Below are 25691 nucleotides of genomic sequence, written 5' to 3' on the forward strand. Positions count from 1 at the left end.
TACATTGCCAAAGCAGGTGAAATAGATAATAAACAAAAGTGAAATAAACAATGTAAAATTAACAGTAAACAGTATACTCACAAAAGTTCCAAAGGAAAAGCGACATTTCAAATATCAGATTCTCTCTCTCTCTCTCTCTCTCTCTCTCTCTCTCAATGCAATTAATTCAATTTAAGGGCTTTTTTGGCATGGGAAACGTATGTTAACATTGCCAAAGTAAGTGAAGTAGATAGTAAACAAAAGTGAAATATACAATAAATATTAACAGTAAACATTACATTACTCAGAAGTTCCAAAAGAATAAAGACATTTCAAATGTCATTATGTATATATACAGTGTTGTAACAATGTGCAAATAGTTAAAGTACAAATGGGAAAATAAATAAAAATAAATATGGGTTGTATTTACAATGGTGTTTGTTCTTCACTGGTTGCCCTTTTCTTGTGGCAACAGGTCACAAATCTTGCTGCTGTAATGGCACACTGTGGTATTTTACCCAGTAGATAAGGGAGCTGTAATCTGAGGGAATTATGTGTCTCTAATATGGTCATACATTTGGCAGGAGGTTAGGAAGTGCAGCTCAGTTTCCACCTCATTTTGTGGGCAGTGTGCACATAGCCTGTCTTCTCTTGAGAGCCAGGTCTGCCTACGGCGGCCTTTCTCAATAGCAAGGCTATTCTCACTGAGTCTGTACATAGTCAACGCTTTCCTTAAGTTTGGGTCAGTCACAGTGGTCAGGTATTCTGCCACTGTGTACTCTCTGTTTAGGGCCAAATAGCATTCTAGTTTGCTCAGTTTTTTTGTTAATTCTTTCCAATGTGTCAAGTAATTCTCTTTTTGTTTTCTCATGATTTGGTTGGGTCTAATTGTGTTGTTGTTGTTGTCCTGGGGCTCTGTGGGGTATGTTTGTGTTTGTGAACAGAGCCCCAGGACCATCTTACTTAGGGGACTCTTCTCCAAGTTCATCTCTCTGTAGGTGATGGCATTGTTATGGAAGGTTTGGGAATTGCTTCCTTTTAAGTGGTTATAGAATTTAATGGCTCTTTTATGGACTTTGATAATTAGCAGGTATCGGCCTAATTCTGCTATGCATGCATTATTTGGTGTTTTTCGATGTACACAGAGGATATTTTTGCAGAATTCTGCATGCAGAGTCTCAATTTGGTGTTTGTCCCATTTTGTGAATTCTTGGTGCTCTCTCTCTCTCTTGCACACACACACACACACACACAAGTATGTGTGTAATTTACAGTATTCAAATCAAACCAGATCTGTGACAACTTGTCGATATCAATATTGATAGCGTATTTGTGAGTTAAACTCTACCTGGAGCGTAATTCGGATCTCCCTTCCTGCACTTCCCGCGGGAGCTTCACCACGCCTCTTTTCCATGAAGAGCTTCGTCTGTGCTCTGGTTGGCTGTTTCGAACAGTGCAGGACAAAAAGACGTTTGGAGAGAACGATAACTGACAACTAATGACAGAGAACTCAACCTTTTGGACACTTCAAAGAAAACTATACGAGAGACGGAACCTGTAACTTCTATGCTGGTGAGTTAACTCTAGACATCATTGTTTCCGTGGCGTGAACGAATGTGTCGTTTCTTCTCTCCAGCCCACGAGGAAGCAACAAGTGCCCCGTGGCTGATCACTCTCCCGAGTGGAAGACTATTTCATGTAGTTTCTAAGTTCGTAAACCCCTATTATAGTCTACACAATAGACTAGATTTTGCTGCATGGTTTTTAATGATAGGCGTGTATTTTGGTAGCATGCTTAGATGACTGAACTTGTTTTACATTTAATGTACAATTAGGCCTACACCTCTGAAAAACCGTGGTAAAGGGCTTCAAACAAAAAACGTATCGGTGTGTCCATGTATGAACCTGCATAATGACCATCATCATGTCACACAGGTGATAGACGCGCTACTAATGACTGCGTGTTTGTAAATGTAGGCATGGATACAAACTGCAAGGGACAGACATGCTTGGCCTTGGACAACCACCCACCTTGCCAGAAGATACCGACCCTACCCTTATGTTTGTTTACACTGAACTGCACTGAGGTCGGAACACAATCATGGTTACATTAAGTATGGAAGTCAAACTTTCATCCTGCTACACAGACCCAATGGACGCTCTAGTCTAGAGTGCCTTGTTAAATTGTGTTGAGGAGTATTTTTAAATGCTCTCCATGGTTAAAGTAGTATGATCATTTATGAAAGTATTGAATTACTTTGACATATTGAATTATGTTAATTACGCTAATTTACCCATGGTGGACATAATGTGTTAATACATTATAAGACTAACGTTTTCACCACACAAGAATTACAGGAAATACCCATCCTTCTTACCTCAGATTGGTGATGTTAGTATTAAAGTTTATAGTCAATAAAGAAATCACAAAATCTATTGATTAAAATAGATCAATGTCTGTATTTGTCATAGTCTCCCGAGTGGTGCAGTGGTCTAAGGCACTGCATCGCAGTGCTAGCTGTGCCACTAGAGATCCTGGTTCGAATCCAGGCTCTGTCGTAGCCGGCCGTGACCGGGAGACCAATGGGGCGGCACACAATTGGCCCAGCGTCGTCTAGGGTAGGGGAGGGAATGGCCGGCAGGGATGTAGCTCAGTTGGTAGAGCATGGTGTTTGCAACGCCAGGGTTGTGGGTTCGATTCACACGGGGGTATGAAAAATAAAAAAATAATGTAAGTCGCTCTGGATAAGAGCGTCTGCTAAATGACGTAAAATGTAAATAAGCGCCAGTCCATAGTGGGACATAGAACGTAGCTGTCATTTTCAGGCCATGGTGGCTAGAAAAAAAATTGCGCGCTCCTCCCATAAGTCTGGCCTCAAATGAATTAATGGATTTGAGGGTTAAGCTATCATTGAAATGAAAGCCAACCCCTGTCTCTATTTAGAAACCGATGTGAGGTGGTGATTCGTTGACATTATCCAGTCAAACATGTTTGTTTTTCTCCTTCTCTGTATAGGCCATCTACCAAAATCATTTTCTCACAGAGATGTTGATAAATGGCTACGACGGGTCAAATCTAGGTCAAATCATGTCAGTGAACTTCAGGTCGGAAAGTCGGAGCTCTATAAAGATGCCAGAGTTTCCGAGTTGGATGACTGTTCAAATACTATTTTCCCCAGTCTGATCTTTTTATTTTTTTCAGAATTCCCAGTTGTCTTGAACGCGCTGAAGTCTGAGATTTCCGAGTTCCCAGTTGTTTCGAATATGACATTAGTCTCAGCGGAGGGAGGGAGAGAGCAGCAGAGGGTCCGCCTCTCACGGTCCCTGCTCTCTCCTTCCTCCAGTGAGACTGACCAGAGAGAGGGGACAGGCTTCCACCTGATGGCGAAACCCGATTCGCACCGCATCTGCCTCAGGCACAAATTAATGTTGTTCCTATGACCATAGAAAGTTAAATACTCCTCAATATTAAATAGACACAATGAGCTGCTAATAATAATAAAAATGCAGGGCTATCGATACACTTGGCTACTTATTCATTGCAGCTGCAGCTCGAGTGGAAGTAGAGAGCGCGTTTTATGTTTTGTAATATTGTTGAATAAAACTTAGACATGAACTCATAAAAACAGCAGCTCTATGCTCTATTCTTTGACAGTCTCTCTCTGGTCAGGGTTTTAAAAGTTATGAAGTCTCACGTAGGCTAGTATAAACATTTTCTGTGGCAGAGGTCATGGAAGCTGTAGGTAGACAGTGATTTGATCTATCGGATTGGTCAGCACAGTAGGCACACTTGATTTAGCCACAGATCTTTTCAGACAAATAAAATGGAAACACTTTGCCTACCTGGTGCGGAGGGCTCTTGAATCAAGTGCACCTACCACCAACAGCGCAACACGAAGAGAGAAAAAAAAAGGAGTGCAAGCCTTTATACCTTTATTGTTAGCTTTTCTACAGAAATGACCACTGTTTTAGGAATATAAATGGTACTTTCGACATAATTATACTTTATCAGGTAAAAACTACTGAATAAGCCCAAAACTGTGCTATGATTTATTGATTTCGATGATATTAGTGAAATCGTGAAAATCTCTTTGTCCTGGCTACATTCATGACCCTGAAGAAGGCACAGTGATGCAGAAACATTGCTGGTTTACCCAATACATTACTGGGAGCTTCTATATCGAGTGTGCGACTGTCTTTTATTAATGTTTATGTCCTGGCTACATTGACACAGTGGCGTGTGATATGTGTCGGAAAACGTACCTCAATGCAGGAATGGGATATGCCACTGTACTCAAAATTGTACCTTTATCCACACTGCTCCACTGAGAAGATTGAAATACTACTTGTGTTCCTGGAAAACTGCCCTTTTCGTGGTCATGCTAGCTACCAGTAGTCACAGCAGCCATTATGGAATGGCACATCATGTTGAACAAGAAAGGACTTGGGAGCTGATTGGCTGACACTGCCATTTCAAAATGGCTGCTGTGACTACTGGTAGCTAGCATGAGGACGAAAAGGGCAGTTTTCCGCAGTATTTCTATCTGCTCGATGTATCATTGTGTTCGTCAGCATGCTTCAGTTCGATGTATCATTGTGTTCGTCAGCATGCTTCAGTTCGATGTATCATTGTGTTCGTCAGCATGCTTCAGTTCGATGTATCATTGTGTTCGTCAGCATGCTTCAGTTCGATGTATCATTGTGTTCGTCAGCATGCTTCAGTTCGATGTATCATTGTGTTCGTCAGCATGCTTCAGTTCGATGTATCATTGTGTTCGTCAGCATGCTTCAGTTCGGCTAACAGAACGAGTGTGCTCGCATACTCCCTTAAAAGACCTTCGCTTGAAAAACGAGAAAACAGAGAAAAAAGTGACAGTAGTACTTTGTCCATTTTGAGATGCTGTAGCCACTTCCTCAAAAGAGTCAGAATTAATCTAAGATAACTGAATAAATCTGTTATTAATTTTGACGTTTTTGTCGAAGATTTTACATCTAACTAAGCTGTTTGGAGTATTTTTCAATGGAAACAATGTGCATGAAAACGAGTCGTCTCTCATTAAATGACAAAAAAATACTTTATTGAAGAGTCCGTACTGTTGACCAGTCACAGACGAAGGGACGTAGACTTCGGCTCCGAACTTTGGCTTGCCTCCAGAAAATGTTTTGTGTGCCCGAACTGCCAGAAAAAACTCACGGAAGTCTAAAACTGAAAAAACCCACCACAAAATGTCATCATAATATATGCACAAACTCTACCGAATTGTTTCGGCTGGGAAGCATGTGGACACCTTTAGGAAGCTGTTGCGCCCTCTTGGCAAGAGAGGTGGTGGTGTTGGTCCATGACAAGTCCTCAGTGATGTGCACTCTGAGGAACTTAAAACTCGTGACTGTCTCTACTGCAGTTCCGTTGATGTGGATCGGGGCATGTTCCCCCCTCTGCTTTCTGAAGTCAACAATTAACTCCTTTGTTTTGCTGACGTTGAGTGAGAGGTTGTTATCACGATGCCACAATGCCAGTTCACTTACCTCCTCCCTATTGGCTGACTCGTTGTTGTTTATCAGGCCTACAACCATGGTGTCGTCAGCAAACTTGATGGCGTTGGTGTCGTGCAACCATGCAGTTGTTGGTGAAGAGGGAGTACAGCAGAGGACTGAGGACACACCCCTGGGGGGCCCCTGTGTTAAGAGTCAGAGAGGAGGAGGTGTTGTTGCCAATCCTCACAGCCTGTGGTCTACCCATCAGGAAGTCCAGGATCCAGTTGCAGAGGGTGGTGTCCAGACCCAGGGCTTTGAGCCTTGGGTCGATATCTTCTGGCAACCATCCACCCATCATGTCTGGAAATGAGATGCCCTTGATTTTATGGCTTACTTTTAGGCTACATGATGTTAGGCTGTACCAGAAAATATATGGCTCTGGCTATGTAGCCTACCGTTACAACTTGAGATGGATAGAACATGTTTGACTATAGACTGATTTATGTCCATTTAAATCTCCTGTTCCTGGTTTCCTGCTACAGGAATACCATAAAATCAAGGTTGTGCAGGTGCTTCCCTTTGCTTAAGTCTGTGCTGCTACCACATAGGAAGACAATTTCCCCAGCAGAAAAAGGGATCCAAAATACTTTTCATTCATGGATAAGGGATATACCTATTTTAGAAACTCAAGTAGACCTGCCCATTGTTTCTTTAACATACCAATTTCTACATCTGAAGTGAGCTGTAACATCAAAACAAATCATTTTCATAGGCATTTCTCATAATTTGTAGGCCGTCCACACAAAGATTGGTATTTTTTCCCTTTGTGCTGCTTTTGTCAGACAACTGTATTTACCATCTTGTGGTAGCTTTTGTGACAGAAATAATACAAATCAGGCATAGGGTCATACTTGAGCTCTGGACTGGATCCGACTGAATGAAGGCATGCATGCGTGAGGAGGAGTGCGCCCCCAAAACAGCCCTGATACTGCCCCTCTACCCGCTAATCACCATCTGGCTGATCTCTGGCATTATGCCTCACATTTTGGGGAAGTGGAGTCTCCAGAAGGAGGCCAAACCAAATAAAACCCTGTGCCACAGATAAGATATGAACAGCTTAATGGGTTAAACCCCCACATGAGCCCATATGTGCTGCTATCTCGCCCGTGGACACAATGGAGATCATAATGACATCTTGGTTTTCCCCTCATTCATTTAGGGTACAGCTGACTAAGGGACAGACTGGGACCAGTGGGAGAGGGGCAGAGGAATGGTTACAGGAGAGGTAGAATGGACTGAAGGAATAAAATCATACACATATTTTGCAGGTGCAGTGAAATGCTTATGTTTCTAGCTCCAACAGCGCAATAATACCTAACAATACACACATTAATTAAGAAATATCAGCATGTGCAATGTCCGAGTCTGGAATATATATACACTGAGTATACCAAACATTAATATTGAATTGCACCACCCTTTTTGCCCTCAGAACAACCTCATTTTGTCTGGGCATGTACTCTACAAGGTGTCGAAAGCGTTCCACAGGGATGCTGGCCAATGTTGACTCCAATGCTTCCCACAGTTGTGAAGTTGGATGGATGTCCTTTGGGTGGTGGACCATTCTTGATACACACAGGAAAATGTTTAGCGTAGAAAAACCCAGCAGCGTTGCAGATCTTGACACAAACCGGTGCGCCTGGCACCTACTACCATACCCTGTTCAAAGGCATTTAAATATTTTGTCTTGCCCATTCACCCTGCACTGAGAGCTTTGATGCACCTGTCTCCGTATTCTATATGGTAGCGGGTTGAACAGGCCGTCGCTCGGGTGGCTGAGGTCCTTGATGATCTTCTTGGCCTTCCTGTGACACTGGGTGCTGTAGATGTCCTGGAGGGCAGGTAGTGTACATGCATACATTCATGATTATTAAATTTTTTCATAGCCAGGATGGGTTTTGGTGTGATAACTCGGGTGTGTTGCCCTAGGGCAGTCATTTAAGGGCACTTTGTTCAGCAGCAGTTATTCTCTTTCTGCCAAACATATGCATGCCAGACTACTGGTTCTCAAAAAAAGCACACATTCAAAGGATGCATTCACCAAGGGTTTGAATATTTCATAGCGTCGCCAGCACAAACGTTCCTCTGTTGGCTTAAATGTCTTCTCCATTGGCCAGGTTTCAGCCAGGCTGTGGCCTGTCTGGCTAACAACGAACGTCTCCATTGTCTCACCCTCCACCTGCCGAACCCTCTCATGGCTAATGACCTCATTCAATATTAGATTTCTCAGTTCTGATATAAAAACATTATTTGAGTCAGTCGTATTTTCCTAGAGTCTTCTATTACAAGAGTTGACATACTTGTATAGGTAGGGCCTTACAGAAATTACCTCGCTGACCTGAATCAATGAAAATCGACTCATTGACTGAGAGTGAGAGGGGTCTATCTTTTATGCATCCTGTGAATATTTCCAGTTTAATTCTAGATGTCTTTGGACTCTTACGATAGTTGATGATGAGTCCCAGTTGTAAAACAAAGAACAGGATGAGAGGAGGATGCTGAAAGGGTGTTTGTAGGTCTTCGTTAATGACAGCAGGTCATTAGTGAATGACAACAGGATCTATGGTAGCTTTTGTTTTTACTGAGGGCTGAGGTCTTATGTTATTAAGGTGAAACCTTTACCCACTCCCCTCCTCTCTATCCCAGGGATTATCATACAGGCAAGTCACCCTCCTTACCTCTCCTTGACCTGACCTTCTGTGAGGGTCTTCTTCAGGGGCTCGGACGTCTAGCAGCTTATCTGACCACTTTGATAAAGCCGGTTACAAATTAGCCTACACGACTTAGGCCCATATTTGGTATTCGCATTGTGTTCCAATTTCATTTAGGATTTTCTTTTTTTGAGATTGAGGACAATGGAGAACACAAGTCCTACAATATGAAAGGTACAACTAGTCTTGTTTACCAGCAGATAAAATAAATATGTCTGTGTTCCTGTCATAAGAGGATTTCAGCGTACCCTACTACACACAGAACATTTTCTCAACACCCTCTTTAAGCCAAAGCCTTTTTTTATTCTGTTGACATCCAGTCGCAGTTTCAGATGAGGTCATTAACGGCCTTGTCCTTACAACTGACCCATTTATGAATACAGCAGCTTCTGCGGTTGTTGCCATCACAGCAATGATCAGATCACAACCCTCTCCTCGATAATCAAAGACGCTCTTCCTGATGATGACTTTGTCAGTATGGCAATTCATTCTGGAAAATGTATTTAAAGCAAACGTCAATCTTTATGACGCTATCAGGTTAGATCAGTGCTCTTGGCGGTCTTTGGGCCATTCTTAGGTACTTCAGTTGGGACTGTTGGGATATTGTTTTCTGAAGGGATGATGTCATCTGCGTTGGCTTGCAATTCTGTGGCCTAGCCTATGTTAATCAGCGAGAGAACTCCCACAAGGAATGGGAAAGCTACCAGCCCTGCCTGCCGCAGGCACCATCACTCTATAGGAGACTTAACTCAATGCCAGCTCCCTTTGACAACTTTTATTTGGTTCCCTCAATTTCAGACTTCAATAAATCCACTCGTTTTTTTACACCTTACCAGAAGTGTTGACTGTTTCCAAAATACCGTTTTTTTTTTAACAAGACAAACTTCCCAGCAGCCTCGTGAAATGCGTGTTGTGGAGCAGTAATAGACTAATCAAACCAGGATGAAGTGGGATTGGCAGGCGTCTCCTCAGTTCACACCTAAAAGCCGATGAGGGGCTTTCCTGGCAACCCGTCATTCAGGACAACTCCTCTTGAAGGACATGGGTTGAGCCTAAATTATGTACGCTATGCTTAGGCCTAATCCTGCCTGAATGCACCTACTCCCATAATGTATACAAGGTCCATTTCCAATGGAGAGGCACCAAATGAAACATTCAACTGACAGGCCAATTAAGTTGAGACACAAAGGGCTCAGCAGGAGAAGTTAAATGAAGGAGGAGTTGGTATTCTCTGGGAAGAGTGGAGCAGACCCCATTTGGCAGGAGGGCAGGGTAAAAAAAAAGAAACACCTGGCTTACAGCCCTTTTACACTCCTACGTTAGACTCGTGCAGCTGTTCCATGCTATTGGTAAATAAGCGAATCATCCCCCCCAACTCACTAAATTGCACTGGAAAACAAATGAACACGCAACCCACTGACATTGTGTGGTCTCTCGCTGTGCGCTTGAATGCACATCAGACACATGATGTACACATCGACTGCAGCTCCATTCATGTGCCACGAGCTATCTGTAGTGTTGTGATCGGTGAGGGTGGGTTGTCAATGTCTGGAATAGCCCCTGATCCTCTTAAATGATTACGGAGGCAAGATGATGACCTGCGTGGGGAACATGTGGCCAGTCTCCCCCTGCTCCCTCATCCTCTGTGTGTTTATCTTCAGGACTATAGAGGCTTGGCTAATGTCCCTCTACTTCATTAACCTCTTAAGGATCGGACCCTTTTTTTCAATTTTCGCCTAAAATGACATACCCAAATCTAACTGCCTGTAGCTCAGGACCTGAAGCAAGGATATGCATATTCTTGGTACCATTTGAAAGGAAACAGTTTGTGGAAATGTGAAATTAATGTAGGAGAATATAACACATATAGATGGCCGGGCGGGGTGGGTGTGGAGCCAGAGATAGCAGGGGTTCAAACTGTAGAAACCAGTTATTTTGAATATAAAAATGGATTTTATCAAACAAAACTATGCTACATTTGATCTCTGGGACCCTTAGGATGACAAATCAGAGCAAGATTACTGAATGTAAGTTCATTATTTACCTTCAGAGGTGAATGTATCAAACCAGTTGCCGTGATAAGTGTTTTGTTGTTGTGCACTCTCCTCAAACATAGCATGGTATTTTTTCACTGTAATAGCTACAGTAAATTGGACGGTGCAGTTAGATTAACAATAATTTAGGCTTTCTGCCCGTTGAAGACATGTCAATGTCCTGGAAAGTTTGCTGTTACTTACAACAGTCATGCTAATCACATTTGCGCACGTTAGCTCAACCGTCCCATATACGGGACACCGATCCCGTAGAGGTTAAACCTTCCCATTACTCCCTCACAAAGGGAGACCCACTATTTCAATTAATTTAAAGGGCCGTCTTGGCAGGAAGCCAATAAAATTGTATTTGTCATATGCTTCGTAGACAACAGGTGTGGACTAACAGTGAAATGCTTACTTACGGGTCCTGTTCCAACAATGCGGAGTTAAAGATTAGATCAAAATATATATATATATTTGCGACGCAGTGAACAATGAGTAAAAATAACATGGCTGTATATAGGGAGTAGAAAATAACATTGCTATATACAGGGAGTACCAGTACCGAGTCAATGTGCAGGGGTATGAGGTAATTGAGGTAGCAATGTACTGTACATATAGGTAGGGGTAAAGTGACTAGCAGCAGCGTGTGTGTGTGTGTTAGGGTGTGGGTAGAGTCCAGTGTGTGTGCATAGAGTCAGTGCAAAAAAGGGTAAATGCAGGTAGTCCGGGTAGCCATTTGATTAGCTATTTAGCAGTCTTGCTTAGAAGTCTTATGGCTTGGGGGTAGAAGCTGTTCAGGGTCCTGTTAGTTCCAGACTTGCCGTACGGTAGCAGGGAGAACAGTCTTGGCCCTTCCTCTGACACTGCCTGGTATAGAGGTCCTGGATGGCTGGGAGCTCAGCCCCAGTAATGTACTGGGCTGTACGCACTACCCTCTGTAGCGCCTTGCGGTTGGTGCCAAGCAGTTGCCATACCAAGCGGTGATGTAGCCAGTCAAGATGGTGCAGCTGTAGAACATTTAGAGGATCTGAGGGCCCATTCCAAATATTTTCAGCCACCTGAGGGGGAAGAGGCGTTGTCGTGCCCTCTTCACGATTCCCATTGAGAACTTGTAGTCAATCCTCAAGAGGCGGGTGGACAAACAAAAACCCACAAATTCTGACAAACTCCAAGCATTGATTATGCAAGAATGGGCTGCGATCTGTCAGGATGTGGCCCAGAAGTTAATTGACAGCATGCCAGGGCGGATTGCAGAGGTCTTGGAAAAAGAAGGGTCAACACTGCAAATATTGACTCTTTGCATAAACTTAATGTAATTGTCAATAAAAGCCTTTGAAACTTATGGAATGCTTGTAATTATACTTCAGTATACCATAGTAACATCTGACAAAAATATCTAAACACTAAGCAGCAAACTTTGTGAAGACCAATACTTGTGTCATTCTCAAAACTTTTGACCACGACTGTACAGTACCCTTGGAAGAATGTACACTATGTAGGAAGATTTTCCTTAAAAATAACACAATTCAAACATTGGCTTAAAAAAAAGGCCACAAAACAACTTGGGGTGGTCAGTCCATTGGTTAGACTTTATTGAAAAGAGCCCACACTTAAACCAATCTGCTAACCAGGATTAATAACTGAGCTAGAAGATTGTTGATTTGGATTAATTTACCCAATGTACCATGTACAATAATGTACCAAACAAGGTTTACATTGTGAAGCAAAAACAAGCTTGACTGCATATTCATTCAAACATTAATTTTTGCAGGACCCAAAGGTCATTGTTGGAAGACTTGTCCATGAAACTCTGTAACCGGTTTTGATTGGACAGGGCTGCCAAGAGAGAACGGGCATTGTTCGAGTCTTTCAGCAACCGCTGGAGAATGTGCGTGGCAGCGCCCCATGTCAAGTGTCGAGCCTTGCCATTTCCTCAGTGACACTTGCACATTCATATCAGCCAACCCAGCAGCATAAAACACATTCTGTTTTTCAACTCCTCTCTTTTCATTTCTCTCTCCCTCCCTCGCATTGACATTTGGTGGTGGTGTGAACGCGCATGCTGCCCTTTTGGTCCCCACAGGGAGGCATTCTCTCAGCTTGCGCATTGGGGCCCCAGATGCAGTGCATTCTAGAGACGAGTGCTCATTTTGTTCACTGCTGTCAGCCCCATACGCCTCCCTACTCAAATAAAAAATAAACCCCTTCTCTCTTTCTCCCCCTCTTTGTTGTATACTGTCCACAAGTTTAAGTCTACTGATCTCCTCCAGGAGCAAGTCTTGCCAAGGTTCCAACTATGGCAGTGCTTGTCACCTTTTTAGCAAATCAGGACATGTGCACTGGCCTGGGAACCCAGATAAGCATTAGACAATACTAACTTTGGTCCAGCCACTACTCTGAAGGAATCCCAGATCAGGGACAGTCACAATGTGTCATTTGAACCCTGGCCCTTGCCCTTTTCTCTTCAGGCTTCCCCACACCAAACTTTCCCTTTGCGTTCATGTTTTTTTTGGGGGGTTGGGGAAGGAGGATGAGATGAGGAAGTGGCTGGTTCCCCTGCCCCCTAGCCCTCTCCATTTCCACTAGCTCCTCGCAGGGAGCTCCCAGGGCAGGCTGCAGAGTTGGGGGATGACGGACGCAAGGGGGGTGGTGTGTGTAACAATGGGCGCTTTGTGAGAGGGGGACTGGCCGTGGCAGGAGTGGGGGGCCTCCGCAGCGCTGAGCTGAGCAGAGCCACTTCATTAGTCAAGGCTCTCCCTCCTCCTCCCTCTATTCTCTCTCTCCTCCCTCTGTCATTCTCTCCCTCGCTGTCGACATAACACACTCTGAAGTCTGAAACCAGCCAGTAGGAGCCTGCCTGGTTTGCGCTGCGCTTTCTGCTTTCCGGTCAGAAGCAGGGTGGAGACTAGTTTTTCAGACTATCTGGGGGTTCTACGCAGCTCTTTTCGTACATGACTACTGTCTTCCTCCTGTCCTAAGGTAATTCTGCTTGTCTGCACTGCTGTCATTCTGTCCTCTGCCGAGAGCAAAGCATCACAGATGAGACATGGATTGATTTCTTTCACGTGTCAGAGTAACTGAATGCAATTTTTTTTGTGCACGTAAAGAGCTGTCTATCAAATGACAACGGCGTATTAAGTAGCTGAAATGTGGATCTATGATTAGGGTTGCAAAATTCCGGGAACTTTCAATAAATTCCCTAGTTTTTCAGAAATCCTGGTGGAGGATTCTGGCTTTTCTGCTTCTTCCCTTCTGAATTCTATATATATGCTTAGTCATAACATAAACATGTAGATCTTTGAGTTGTCATCTCTTTTAAGTTACAGTGCTTTACGGCTAATCTAGATCGTTTCATTCGTTTGTCACTAACCTATATCATGTCATTTACTTGACACATGGTCCCTGGCTCATGTCCTTTTGTTCTGGCTGGAAGGTGCAATAGATAACATGGACTGATGCTGAATCAATATTGTCCCATCCCATTCCGGAACTTTGCAGACTACATGCTAAACAGCCCTTTAGCAGAATGCATTTCAAAATGGTTCTTTCCTAGACGAGAGAGAACCTCTACTGTTAACTGGGCAAAGTTACAATGACGAATGATATGGAGATGGTTGCTACTGCCAGATGTTTCTCAGCCCTGTGGACTGTATCATCCTCACCATGTGTGTCAGCTGCAGATGAATCCGATGTTCTGGTAGTGCTGTCTTTGTTAGCACGTGGTGGATAGGACATGATGATGCGTGTGGATGCCTGAATGTGTTGCTATAACGGGTATATAATCACAAAGCAAGATCAAGGAGCCAGCGAACTCTCCTTAATGTTCTTCTCAAACAACTCCTATATTTCCTATAAGAATGGTGATTTGATACCCTTAGTACTGTAGCCCATGTTCCAATGCTGTCTGTTTCAGGATGAAGAGGTGAATCTCCTCTGATTGCAGTGATGGCAGTGCAGGCTGGCATACAGGTAAGGATATTACTTATTATCATGAACATACAAGGATTTTTGGAATGTTTTGTTTTTTGTTCAGAAGGGGTAACTCCTTTTCCCTCAAAGGGCCAGTCCAAATACCGTGGCCCCTATCCCTCCTGTATTTGCATATCTAAAGGATAGGAGTAGCAGTCAGGTGGAAACAAAGTGGCTCGGCTACAATGGCAAAGCAAAATCGTGACCTTCCCGTCAGTTTATGACCCCTCACGAGTCATTTAAAACCTCTAATGCTTTCCTGGTTTAGCTAGTCTATTCAGGAGGCGGATTGACACCAATCCAATTGATTTACTGGTTTTCCTGGTCTATTATCTCCAGCAACATAATCTGTTTGCTCTCAAGGCTGTCTGATATCTGAGGAGGCCAATAAGACGCTGTGGGCTGGGCCGTAACTACATATGAGTACACCGAGGTCTGGATCTCGTATAAATAAAAATACTAATATTTTATTTTCTTGAACTCAGTCAGGGTCTCAACTAACTGTTGAGTTAGAATAGTAGAATACACAAGGTGTAATTTCGAAACTTGGTTGTGCATCAGCAGTTTTCCAGTTATGTTCTCCTGAGTGGCGCAGTGGTCTAAGGCACTGCATCGCAGTGCTAGCTGTGCCACTAGAGATCCTGGTTTGAATCCAGGCTCTGTTGTAGCCGGCCGCGACCGGGAGACCCATGGGGCGGCGCACAATTGGCCCAGCATGTCCAGGGTAGGGGAGAGAATGGCCGGCAGGGATGTAGCTCCGTTGGTAGAGCATGGCGTTTGCAACGGCAGGGTTGTGGGTTCGATTCCCACGGGGGGCCAGTATGATTTTATTTTATTTTATCTAAGTCGCTCTGGATAAGAGCGTCTGCTAAATGACTAAAATGTAAATGTATGTTACTCAATGATAGTCACTCAATTAGCCCATGTCAGTATTTTTTTTTATTTTTATTGGATAAGTCTAGTTCGTTTAGCCAACTATCTAATCATGGCCGAATTACCGACTGGGCACGCAGGGCACGTGCCCAGGGGCCCTGACTTCCAGGGGGCCCCCATAGATTTGGTTAGTCACTCCCACTAAGATATTATATTAAGATGGCATAAGTTATGGCAAAATGTGTATAATTGCAGGAAATTTGTAAATCTGCCCAAAAATTCTCCCCACCCCATGGCAAAATGTGTAGAATTGCAGGAAAGTGCCTGTAAAACTAAAATAAAAATTCTGTACAGTAAACTAATTGGGTGAGTGGTAGCCTAGCGGTTAAGAGGTTGGGCCAGTAACCGAAAGGTTGCTGGTTCGAATCCCCTAGCTGACCAGGCGAAATCTGTCTGTGCCCTTGAGCAAGGCACTTAACCCTAATTACTCCTGTAAGTCGCTCTGGATAAGAGTGTCTGCTAAATGACAATTTTTTAAAACTTTTTGTTAATAAAATACTTTTGCTGCTGATAGTTTTTAATCCCAAGGCTGAGTTAATGTGTAGGGGCTAATTGTATAGCTAATAGGCTATGTGTTTGTAGATCGACTGAGGTGAATGAAGCTACAGCAACCAATGTCATAATGGCTGGGGTCATTTTTGCTGTTCTTCAAATAGCATTTTTGAGTTTTTAAATGGTATAGAAATGCAGTAAATGAGCTTCAACTTTCCGCCCTGTCCGGACCTCACTAAAACCCAGACCCTGGTTACGGCCCTGCCTGTGGGGTTTCTGCTCTCTGTTTTCTAAAAGGGTCAAAGGTCAACAAGAACCATGGGAAGATTTCACAACTAGGAGGAGCATAAAGGACTAGCAGGCGTAGCTCTGGCCCTGTTTGAATCCTTCCTTCTCTTCCTTGAAGTTAGCACTGATCTGATGTAGGGCTGGGAATTGCCAGGGATCTCGTGATACGATATTATCATGATACTTCGGTGCCGATACGATATGTATTGCGATTCTCACGATTCTATATGTATTGGGATTCGATACTGTGATTTTATTATGCTTTGATGTTCCAAACATATTGCTCACTATAATTCTGCTGCAGAGGTACAAGAGAGCCATGAGAAAAGAACTGTTGGTCAGTCATTTAAATAAAAGTTCTGAAAACATGTTGGCTTACCGGAGTTTTGGTGCAGGTACAGCTAAAATATACAGTGCATTCAGAAAGTATTGAGACACCTTTACTTTTTTACGTTACAGCCTTATTCTAAAATGGATTAAATCGTTTTTTTCCTCAATCTACACACAATACCCCATAATGACAAAGCAAAAACAGGTTTTTAGAACTTTTTGCAAATGTGTGTGTATGTATGTATGTGTGTGTGTGTATATAAAATAACTGAAATCACCTTTACATAAGTATTCAGACCCTTTACTCAGTACTTTGTTGAAGCACCTTTGGCAGCAATTACAGCCTCGAGTCGTCTTGGGTATGAAGCTACAAGCTTGGCACACCTGTATTTGGGGAGTTCTCCCATTCTTCTCTGCAGATCCTCTCAAGCTCTGTCAGGTTGGATGGGGAGCGACGCTGCACAGCTATTTTCAGGTCTCTCCCGAGATGTTCAATCAGGTTCAAGTCCGGGCACTGGCTGGGTCACTCAAGGACATTCAGAAGCCACTCCTGCGTTGTCTTGGCTGTGTGCTTAGGGTCGTTGTCCTGTTGGAACCTTCGCCCCAGTCTGAGGTCCTGAGCGCTCTGGAGCAGGTTTTCATCAAGGATCTCTCTGTACTTTGTTCCGTTCATCTTTCCCTCGATCCTGACTAGTCTCGCAGTCCCTGCCGCTGAAAAACATCCCCACAGTGTGATGCTTCACCGTAGGGAAGGTGCCAGGTTTCCTCCAGACGTGACGCTTGGCATTCAGGCCAAAGAGTTCAATATTGGTTTCATCGACCAGAGAATCTTGTTTCTCATGGTCTGAGAGTCCTTTAGGTGCCTTTTGGCAAACTCCAAGCGGGCTATCATGTGCCTTTTACTGAGGAGTGGCTTCCGTCTGGCCACTCTACCATAAAGGCCTGATTGGTGGAGTGCTGCAGAGATGGTTGTCCTTCTGGAAGGTTCCACATATCCACAGAGGAACTCTGAAGTTCTGTCAGAGTGACCATCGTGTTCTTGGTCACCTCCCTGACCAAGGCCCTTCTCCCCCAATTGCTCAGTTTGGCCGGGCGGCCAGCTCTAGGAAGAGTCTTGGTGGTTCCAAACTTCTTCCATTTAAGAATGATGGAGGCCACTGTGTTCTTGGACTTTCAATGCTGCAGAAATGTTTTGGTACCCTTCCCCAGATCTGTGCCTCGACACAATCCTGTCTCTGAGCTCTACGGACAATTCCTTTGACCTCATGGCTTGGTTTTTGCTCCGACATGCACTGTCACCTGTGGGACCTTTATATAGACAGGTGTGTGCCTTTCCAAATCATGTCCAATCAATTGAATTTACCACAGGGTGGACTCCAATCAAGTTGTAGAAACATCTCAAGGATGATCAATGGAAACAGGATGCACCTGAGCTCAATTTTGAATCTCATAGCAAAGGGTCTGAATACTTATGTAAATAAGGCATTTCTGTTTTTTATTTGTAATAAATGTGCAAACATTTCTAAACCTGTTTTCACTTTGTCATTATTTTACATTTTAGTCATTTAGCAGACACTCTTATCCAGAGCGACTTACAGTTAGTGAGTGCATACATTTTTCATACTGGCCCCCCGTGGGAAACGAACCGACAACCCTGGCGTTGCAAGCGCCATGCTCTACCAACTGAGCTACAGGGGAGTTTTGTGTGTAGATTGAGGGGCAACAATTATTTAATCAATTTTAGAATAAGGCTGTAACGTAACAATGTGGAAAAAGGGAAGCGGTCTGAATACTTTCCGAATGCACTGTATATACATCGATACTTGGAGTCAAAGTATTGATATAATATCGTCCAAAATATTATCGCGGTATGTAACTGTATCCATTTTTCTGATGCGACATGATTAGTCAAAGTAGTGGGAATGTTGTTTTTTGCACTCAAATCATGTCATGTGATTACGTTAAGGAAGGGTGAAAGTATTCAAACTCATTGGCTTGGTGTCTGTCTTGTGATCACACCAACAAACAATCGAGAGGCTTAGTATGTGTACATGTATGCGAGCCACATCATCCTAAATGGCTATTTGGTGGATTCATTAAGAATGTGTTGGGAATGTAGATTTGCTGTTTTAAATCCCTTTCCTAACTATGTTCCAGTAAGAAGGAGCTTTAAAGTCCAATGTTTAAAACTCTTACAATCTCCCCTATGTACCAGATTTACCATGATTATGCTGTATTTGTTTACACAATTCGTCTACTTGCCTGTACACAGGCTACCCCTACACCGTTATTCTGAAAACTTTAGTCTCCTCTCAAGTATAAATTTAGTTTTCATAGTACCCGAAAACATTTCAAAATTGTATTTGAACACAGGAAAGGTGGTAGGTAATCTACTGCACAAATACTACCATAAAGGATCAGTTGAATTGATGTCTAACTAGTATAAGCCCACGAGGGCTACTAAAGCTTTCATTTCTGTGAAACCTGCATCTAGTCAGGTGACGCTGGAGAGGCCACCATGGGTCATCTCCAATGGTATGGTGGTAATCTCCACATGTTTCTGTAACTCAAACACTCCCCTCCTCCTCGCCTTTTCTCTAATTAGCTGTATTTGGTGCGAGTAAGGCGGGAAACAACATATGTTGTGGGGTTGCCTTGCCCAGAGCGCCTGCCAGGCTCCTTATCCTTAGAACACAGTTATGTAAGGGAGAGGGGGTTGGGGAGGAGGAGTTGTGAGAATTTCTTCTAATTTTGTAGGCCTATTTCTGTGTTTTAATTAAATGCATCCCTTTTTGAGAACCAGGCAGAATTGTAAGTACTTTCTACTGTGCAGGGCCTTTTACGATCTCTCACATCTTCTTTCTCTCTCACACATTCTTTCTTGTCAGTCTGGGATGTTTTCTCCAACAATGATAACTTGACTCAGCCCCATTCTCTACCGCCACTGAAGTTAGGGAGTCACTAAAACGGGGTCGAGGAAAACTCCCAAAGAACAACCAAGACCTTTTCTGTGAGGCTAAACCCAGGGAAAGTCTCAATCTTGATATGCAAATGAGAGTGTGGGAGAGAGGAAGCGATAGCGGATATACTGTCAGCTGTGTGTATGATTGGAGGTTAATCTGATACGACATCAATGGCCACTGTAGGATACAAGGCTTGTTCCAGCCTCCAGGCATTCTCCTCCCCTCAGCTGATTTTCTTTCCCTCACTGCGAGTGGAATATCAAAACAGACTAGTAGGCAGTCTCAGAGGACTTGGTTGTCTCCACAATATTCTGTTTCTATTCTTCTTCCATTTTAGAGTCATACACAAAACGCTTCTCATTCTCCAAGGCAACCTTTTCTCAATCTATTTACACTTCAATCTTATTAGTGTAGCTGTATAGGGTTTTTGGGCCAAAGGTCGAAATTGTATACTGATGAATATCAACATGTTTTTGAAAATTGATACACTTGAATCATGTTATTCTTGCCCTGACGAAGGCATAGTCTGTGTGCCAGGGGCTGAACTGTAGTAGCCTGTGTGAGTGAAGGATTTCTCCCTCCCCCCGTCCTATCCCACTGCCAACAGAGCCTAAACCCACTTCCAGTGATCCGTGCAGCTCCTCTGGTCTACGGCCATCTGAATACACTCTCTCTCTCTCTCTCCCTCGCTCCCTCTCTCTCTCTCTCCCCTGCAGGTGTGGTTCGGGGAGAAGTTTGACGCACCCCTGCAGAGTCCACGCAGCCCTTTGACGCTGCGCCATGGGCCGGGCTTGGCCGATGTCTTCCAGTATGACCAGTGGCTGGCCGTGCGCCACGAGGCCACGCTGGTACCCATGCAGGAGGACCTGGCCATCTGGCTCACCGGAATGCTGGGTAAGACCAGGAGGGTGATGGGGGGGGGGGAATAATTCAAACAGTATGTCGTTGTCTTGTTCCTGTGGCATTATTTGTTTGTTTGATGTGCAGGCTAGAATTCTTCCTTCTTGTTATTCATTTGGCCTCAAATGTCTCGCCCTGTCACTCACTCCCCATTCCCAACAATACACACTAACACACTTGTGCTAATCTTTTCCTCTCGGTCTCTCTCTGATACACAGGAGACGAGGTGAGAGCGGAGTGCTTCATGGCGGAGCTGAACAACGGGGTGAAGCTGTGTCGGCTAATCGGAGCTCTGCAGAGCAGGATCTCTCAGAGCGGGGCCTCTGATATGGGCAAGGTGAGCTGAGGGGAGAGGAATGGCAGGGAGAATGGGATATTAAGGGGAAATAGGCTAGTGGGTACAGAATGGTAAGGATGGGGGAGTTTGAGTTGGCGGTCTGTTTCCCATCTGAAACTAGTTGGTGCGTTTGGTTCTGATGTGATTTGTTTTTCTGTCCATTTGAAAATATCACCTAGCCAAGAATGCTCATATGTCAACTGTGATGCAATGCATGTGTGGTTAATTTGTAATACTTTTTTGAATGCCTTTCCCTGCAGTTGTTTCCCATGAAGAAGGTGGCATGTAAGTGCAATGCCTCTCCAGGGTCCTTTTTCGCCCGCGACAACACTGCCAACTTCCTGGGCTGGTGTCGCCACATAGGTGTGGAGGAGACGTACCTGTTTGAGTCGGAGGGCCTAGGTACGTGTTTTAGTTTGGTGGGGAGACCGTACTGACAAGTAGGCACAGCAAGTAGGAGTCCATCACAAATGGCCATCGCTCCAGACAGTTTTGAAGTGCATATTTGGGTTATTTATTTTGTCTCAGCATCCTCTAGTTAGCTTAGCATTCTAGCGCAAATGTCCACAAGTATCAATCAAACCAAAACCCATTCAGTCTTGTGTAATCAGTGGAGCAGTACCATGGTAGTACAGTTGAGGTAGGGTCCGACTCATACCCATCCCACCACTATTGTAACATTACTACATTACCCTAGGAGTTGGTTAATACATTACTATGTTGCCCTTGGAGTTGATCAATACATTACAACATTACCCTTTGAGTTGTTTGATACATTACTACATTACCCTTGGAGTTGGTTAATGGCTCCTTACCTTAATCGGTTCAAAGGAACATGGGCTGAGTTGTAAGCCTTTAAAGACTGAACGGAGCAGATGCCTCCACTACAGCCATTGTCTGGCTTTTGTTTAAGCCATCCTCCTTAATGACATAATAGGATCCACCATAGAGAGAAATTAACGTAAGTTCTCTATGTGGACACCTCCTCATTATAAGTAATGGGTTTGTGACACTGCTGCTATAGTGTACAACCATGTCTTCTCTCTACAGTATGTATTTTCTGTCTCTCAGTTCTGCACAAGGATCCCAGGCAGGTGTGTCTGTGTCTGCTAGAGATCGGCCGCATCGTCTCCAAGTAAGTTTCCCTTCGTAGAGAGATGGTGTTGCACTGTGACAAATGTAAGATGAGATCATTCTAGAACATGACCACCATGTTTTGTTTTGACCTTTCACTGATCCTGTAGTTATGCAATGTGGTATGTTGCAGCTGTGTTGGGGTAGAAAGATGGACAAGGCAGCAAAAGTGAATGTGTGGTATCTTTTTTCCAATCCTAACAGTCCCTTTAGAGCACTGAGCTGATCTGCTTTTCTCCATAGGTATGGGGTGGAGCCTCCGGTGCTGGTGAAACTAGAGAAGGAGATTGAGCTGGAGGAGACCTTGCTGAAGTCGACAGAGCCTGCTCCTGCAGTCAAAACCTTCACTGTGTGCTGCCAGCATGGGGGACTCTATCAGCCTGGGGTAAGTCACTCCAGGAATTAGAACTGTGCTATCGTCAAACTTGTACTGACCAAATGGAGACTTGACTCTCCACTTCCCTCTCATCTCTCTTGTTGTTCTATTCAGGCTTAAACTCTAGTTGTTCTATTAAGAGTTAGTTGGTGACCCAGTTCATGAGAAGCAAAATGGCGGCAGCAGTGGCTCTAGTTGCCTCGCTGCTCAGGGCTGTATGAGTCATTATGGTCCTCGTGACGCTCCATCCATCCGGGGTCATGTGACTCTGTAGCTTGTGGCACCAATGCAACTCAGTCACCACAACAACAAACATCAGAACGCTTCCTGTGTCCACAGCCTAAGCTGCATGACTCTTAGCCTTTGATGGTTAGTGTGTTTGCCAAAGCAGTCCTCTTCAACTACAGTATTCAGAGGCTGCTACTGAATGCTGTCCTAAAGCCTTTCAACTTAAAATGTGTTCATTTGAGTTCATTGCGTTGACCTGTTAGCAACTCTACTTTATCCTTAGGCGATGGGTTAATGAAACAGGGTTTCTCAATGTTTTAGGGAATTTCTTTCCCATGTTCTTGCTTCCTTAGCCAGGACTCTATAGGCACATGTTAATTCTCCCTCTCTGTGTTACAGGAGCAACATCTGATGGACGAGCCGCCGTGTAACTGCTCCCAGAGAGTATCTATTGAATACCTGTCAGAGGGCCGCTACAGACTGGGAGACAAGACCCTCTTCATCCGGGTGAGCAGCACGCACTGTATAGGGACACACTGAACACTCCCAAGCATTGGACACCAGTGTTAGGGTCAATTCCACTGCTAAGTGAGCATTAGGCCTATAGCTAGTGACACACCCTTTCTGTCCTCTGCCAAGAGACCAGGAAACATCTCTCCACCGTAACCTCATTCATTACCTGGCCCCTAATCCAAAGGTTCAGTCTCGGTGCCTGGCACACTTGAGAGTAGTAAGTAAGCTTATTATCGATGTTGGGTATTTAAGGCTGATAAAATGCTTATACAACTGAAAAGTAAAAAAACATGCAAAGTATAAAAAGCAGCAGTGTAGATGAAGGACGGAAGAAAGGTGTGTCTGTTGCTCGCGGTTCCACACAGCAGCGGATCACTCCCGAAGCTCATTAGGGAAGCAGAGTAGATCCCGTTAGTGCTGCACCTACAGGAGGGATCACATCATTATTGGCCAAGCTACTGAAGTGGAGCTAATGGTACAGAGTTAACACTTCCATCAAACTGCAACTGAAAATAGATGGTAGCTGGCAGCACTGTAGATATGAGTTGTTGGTGGTAGTAGTAGTAGTAGTGGTAGTGGTGAGCAGTAAGTAGTATTGGTGGTAGTAGGAGTGAGTGTAGATGCTGTTCTCAAGGAATAGTTAAGTAAAAATAAGCATGTTAACCCTTTAAAGAGACCAACTGCAATGTCTCACATGTATCTCCCTCTGCCTCTCTCTCACTGTGGTAGATGCTGCATGGGAAGCATGTGATGGTGCGTGTGGGGGGTGGCTGGGACACCCTAAGGGGTTTCTTGCTCAAGTACGACCCCGGCCGAGTGCTCCAGTTCACCACTCTAGAGCAGAAGATCCTGGCATATCAGAAGGGCCCACCGGGCCACGGCGGCCATGGCTTTGCAGCAGCGGCTCCTCCACCTGACATGGACCCTCTCGCTGCAGTCAACCTCATCTCCTCGTCTTCCTCCTCGTCTTCCTCTGGTTCGGCCTCCAAAGCCACCTGCACCCCCGTCTCGACCCCTACTCTGCCCAGGAAAGCAGCCGCAGCCCCCAAAAAGACCCTGCAGATGCTCCTTCCCTCCCCCAAGAAGCCCACCCAGAAGCCCTTGCCAATCCCCAAGAAGGTGGCTGCTGTGTCGCCCACCCTGTCTTCGCAGCAGGGCCCCAGCCCTTCCCTTCACAGTAGCAAGAGCCAGCAGAGGGCACCACTGCTCCATTTTTCTTCTTCCCCAGCCGTGGCTTCAGCCCCCAAACTGAAGCTCAGGCCGTCCCCTCGCGGCGCTCTCTCCCAGCCCCGCAGCCCAGTGTGCCCCGAGCCCTCTTGTAAATGTCCTAAACCCTCCTCCACTTCATCCACCCACACCTCCATCACAGTGCCTCGCCCCACCACAGCCCCATCAAGGGTCCCCTTCCAGAAAGAGGGCCGACCCCCAACCGGCGCCACCCAACGCCGCCTGTCTCAGAGGCGGCCCGCCTCCCCTGCCTCGCGCCTTCGTCTGGATGCTGCCAGACGGGTCTGTCCAACCCCCCGGGTGGCAGTGCCAACACCCAGGCTGGCAATGGCCCAGCCCACCAGGACACTAACCCATACCTCCAGGACTGCCACAACAGCCCTGCCCAAATCCACCATCTCGCTCCCCAAGAGCAAAGACACCACAGCCAAAAGCCAGGCCCAAACCAGGGCCATCCCCAAAGTGGTTGTGCCCCCACGTGGCGGCACCCCTGGGCGGGTACCAGGGGCCACTAGTGGCTCTACCGCTGTTGGCAAGATAAACCAGAGAACAGTACCAACTGCACAGAGGACAGGATGGAGGCAAGCGCTCACCACCAACACCCCCTCTCTCAAACCGGAGTCCACCAAAACTGCCCCCCAAAAAACAAGCCCCAACATCAAAGCCCTCCCCTCCCAAAAGAACACTGCTCTCACAAAGAAGACCCAACTCAAGAACAAAAGCGAGGACCCTTATTTTGAAATGAACGGTAGAAGGCATCAGAAGACGTGAGACGTAGTTGGGGGACGTAGTAACGTGACGGGGAGGGACTGTACTGTCCTACTGAACATTAGTGCTTCCATCACGGTATTTGTCTGAATAAGTCCCCAACCAGGATTCAGCAGAACACCAATTTCCACACAAAGATATACCCAACCTGGTATAGATGCAGCAACTGTCAAGCTAGTGCGTAACTTTCAAAACGCCATTTGCACCGCTACCATTTTTACGTTTTTGTTTCTGTTGGTCAGATTTTTTTTGTCTCCTTTTATTGTCCTGTTGTCAAAAGGTCATGCCTCAATTGCATCTTACAATAAGTAGATTTTTACAGTCTTTGAATGGGTTGAAAAGTGAATGATACTGATTTTATCTGAGGTCAGCTCAACTCAGTCTTCAGCCTAACACAGAAACACTCAATGGAAGCATTGTAAACCAACATCCCATCAAGTCTTTTGTTTCTTATCCTTTTTCCTTATCATTTTGAGTGTTTTTCAACGCTTTCTAATGTCCATTCGTATGACTTTTGAGGTTCCAACTGTACTTCCCTAGAGAGGGCTCTATCTTTGGCCATCTGATCTGATAGAAATTGTCTCTGCATATAACAGTTAGACTTTTTAAACATTGACATTTTCTTTTCAGAAAGGGTCATTTCTGTGCAAAGCAGAGCTAAGGCAGCACACTTTGAACATTGCTTTTTGAGTTAATATTCCTTACAAGCAGGTTACTGTAACCAAAGTTTCACATCTTTGACAGGAAATATAACTGGACTGAATGTTTGTCCTCGTGTGAATAAGCATTCCATTGATGGAGGTGTGATTGAATATAAACGTTTGTTTCTCTTTTTCACAGATGATGATGGGTAGTTTTCAATTTTAGAGGTCAAATTAAGCGCTGTTGGAATATTTCTCGTGTGCCTTTAGAAATTACTGTTGTTGCGGAGTGGCGTTAGAATGTACTAGAAACTAGGGTTTTAATATTTGT

At 44.6% G+C, this 25691-nt stretch overlaps 1 protein-coding gene across 2 annotated transcripts; it reads left to right on the forward strand.

Moving 5' to 3' along the window:
- Positions 1 to 1408: 1408 nt before the first annotated feature.
- LOC121557849 (GAS2-like protein 3) lies at positions 1409 to 25691 on the forward strand. 2 transcript variants are annotated; one of them, XM_041871319.2, is made up of 9 exons: positions 1409 to 1551; positions 14175 to 14230; positions 19953 to 20130; positions 20355 to 20473; positions 20734 to 20875; positions 21545 to 21608; positions 21851 to 21992; positions 22611 to 22718; positions 23454 to 25691. In XM_041871319.2, exons 2-9 carry the CDS (start codon positions 14207 to 14209, stop codon positions 24720 to 24722), a joined length of 2046 nt encoding a protein of 681 aa, XP_041727253.2. In that variant the 5' UTR covers positions 1409 to 1551; positions 14175 to 14206; the 3' UTR covers positions 24723 to 25691. The 2 variants fall into 2 exon arrangements, with proteins under 2 accessions (XP_041727253.2, XP_041727252.2); XM_041871318.2 differs by lacking the exon at positions 1409 to 1551 and adding an exon at positions 13041 to 13240.

The sequence above is a fragment of the Coregonus clupeaformis genome, chromosome 28, assembly GCF_020615455.1.
Source record: "Coregonus clupeaformis isolate EN_2021a chromosome 28, ASM2061545v1, whole genome shotgun sequence".
Lineage (NCBI taxonomy): Eukaryota > Metazoa > Chordata > Actinopteri > Salmoniformes > Salmonidae > Coregonus > Coregonus clupeaformis.

Coding starts and splice junctions, on each gene's coding strand:
- LOC121557849 (XM_041871319.2), top strand. CDS start 14,207: ATGGCAGTGCAGGCTGGCATACAG. Junction 20,131..20,354: donor CTGGCTCACCGGAATGCTGG/GTAAGACCAGGA, acceptor TCTGATACACAG/GAGACGAGGTGAGAGCGGAG. Junction 20,474..20,733: donor GGGCCTCTGATATGGGCAAG/GTGAGCTGAGGG, acceptor CTTTCCCTGCAG/TTGTTTCCCATGAAGAAGGT.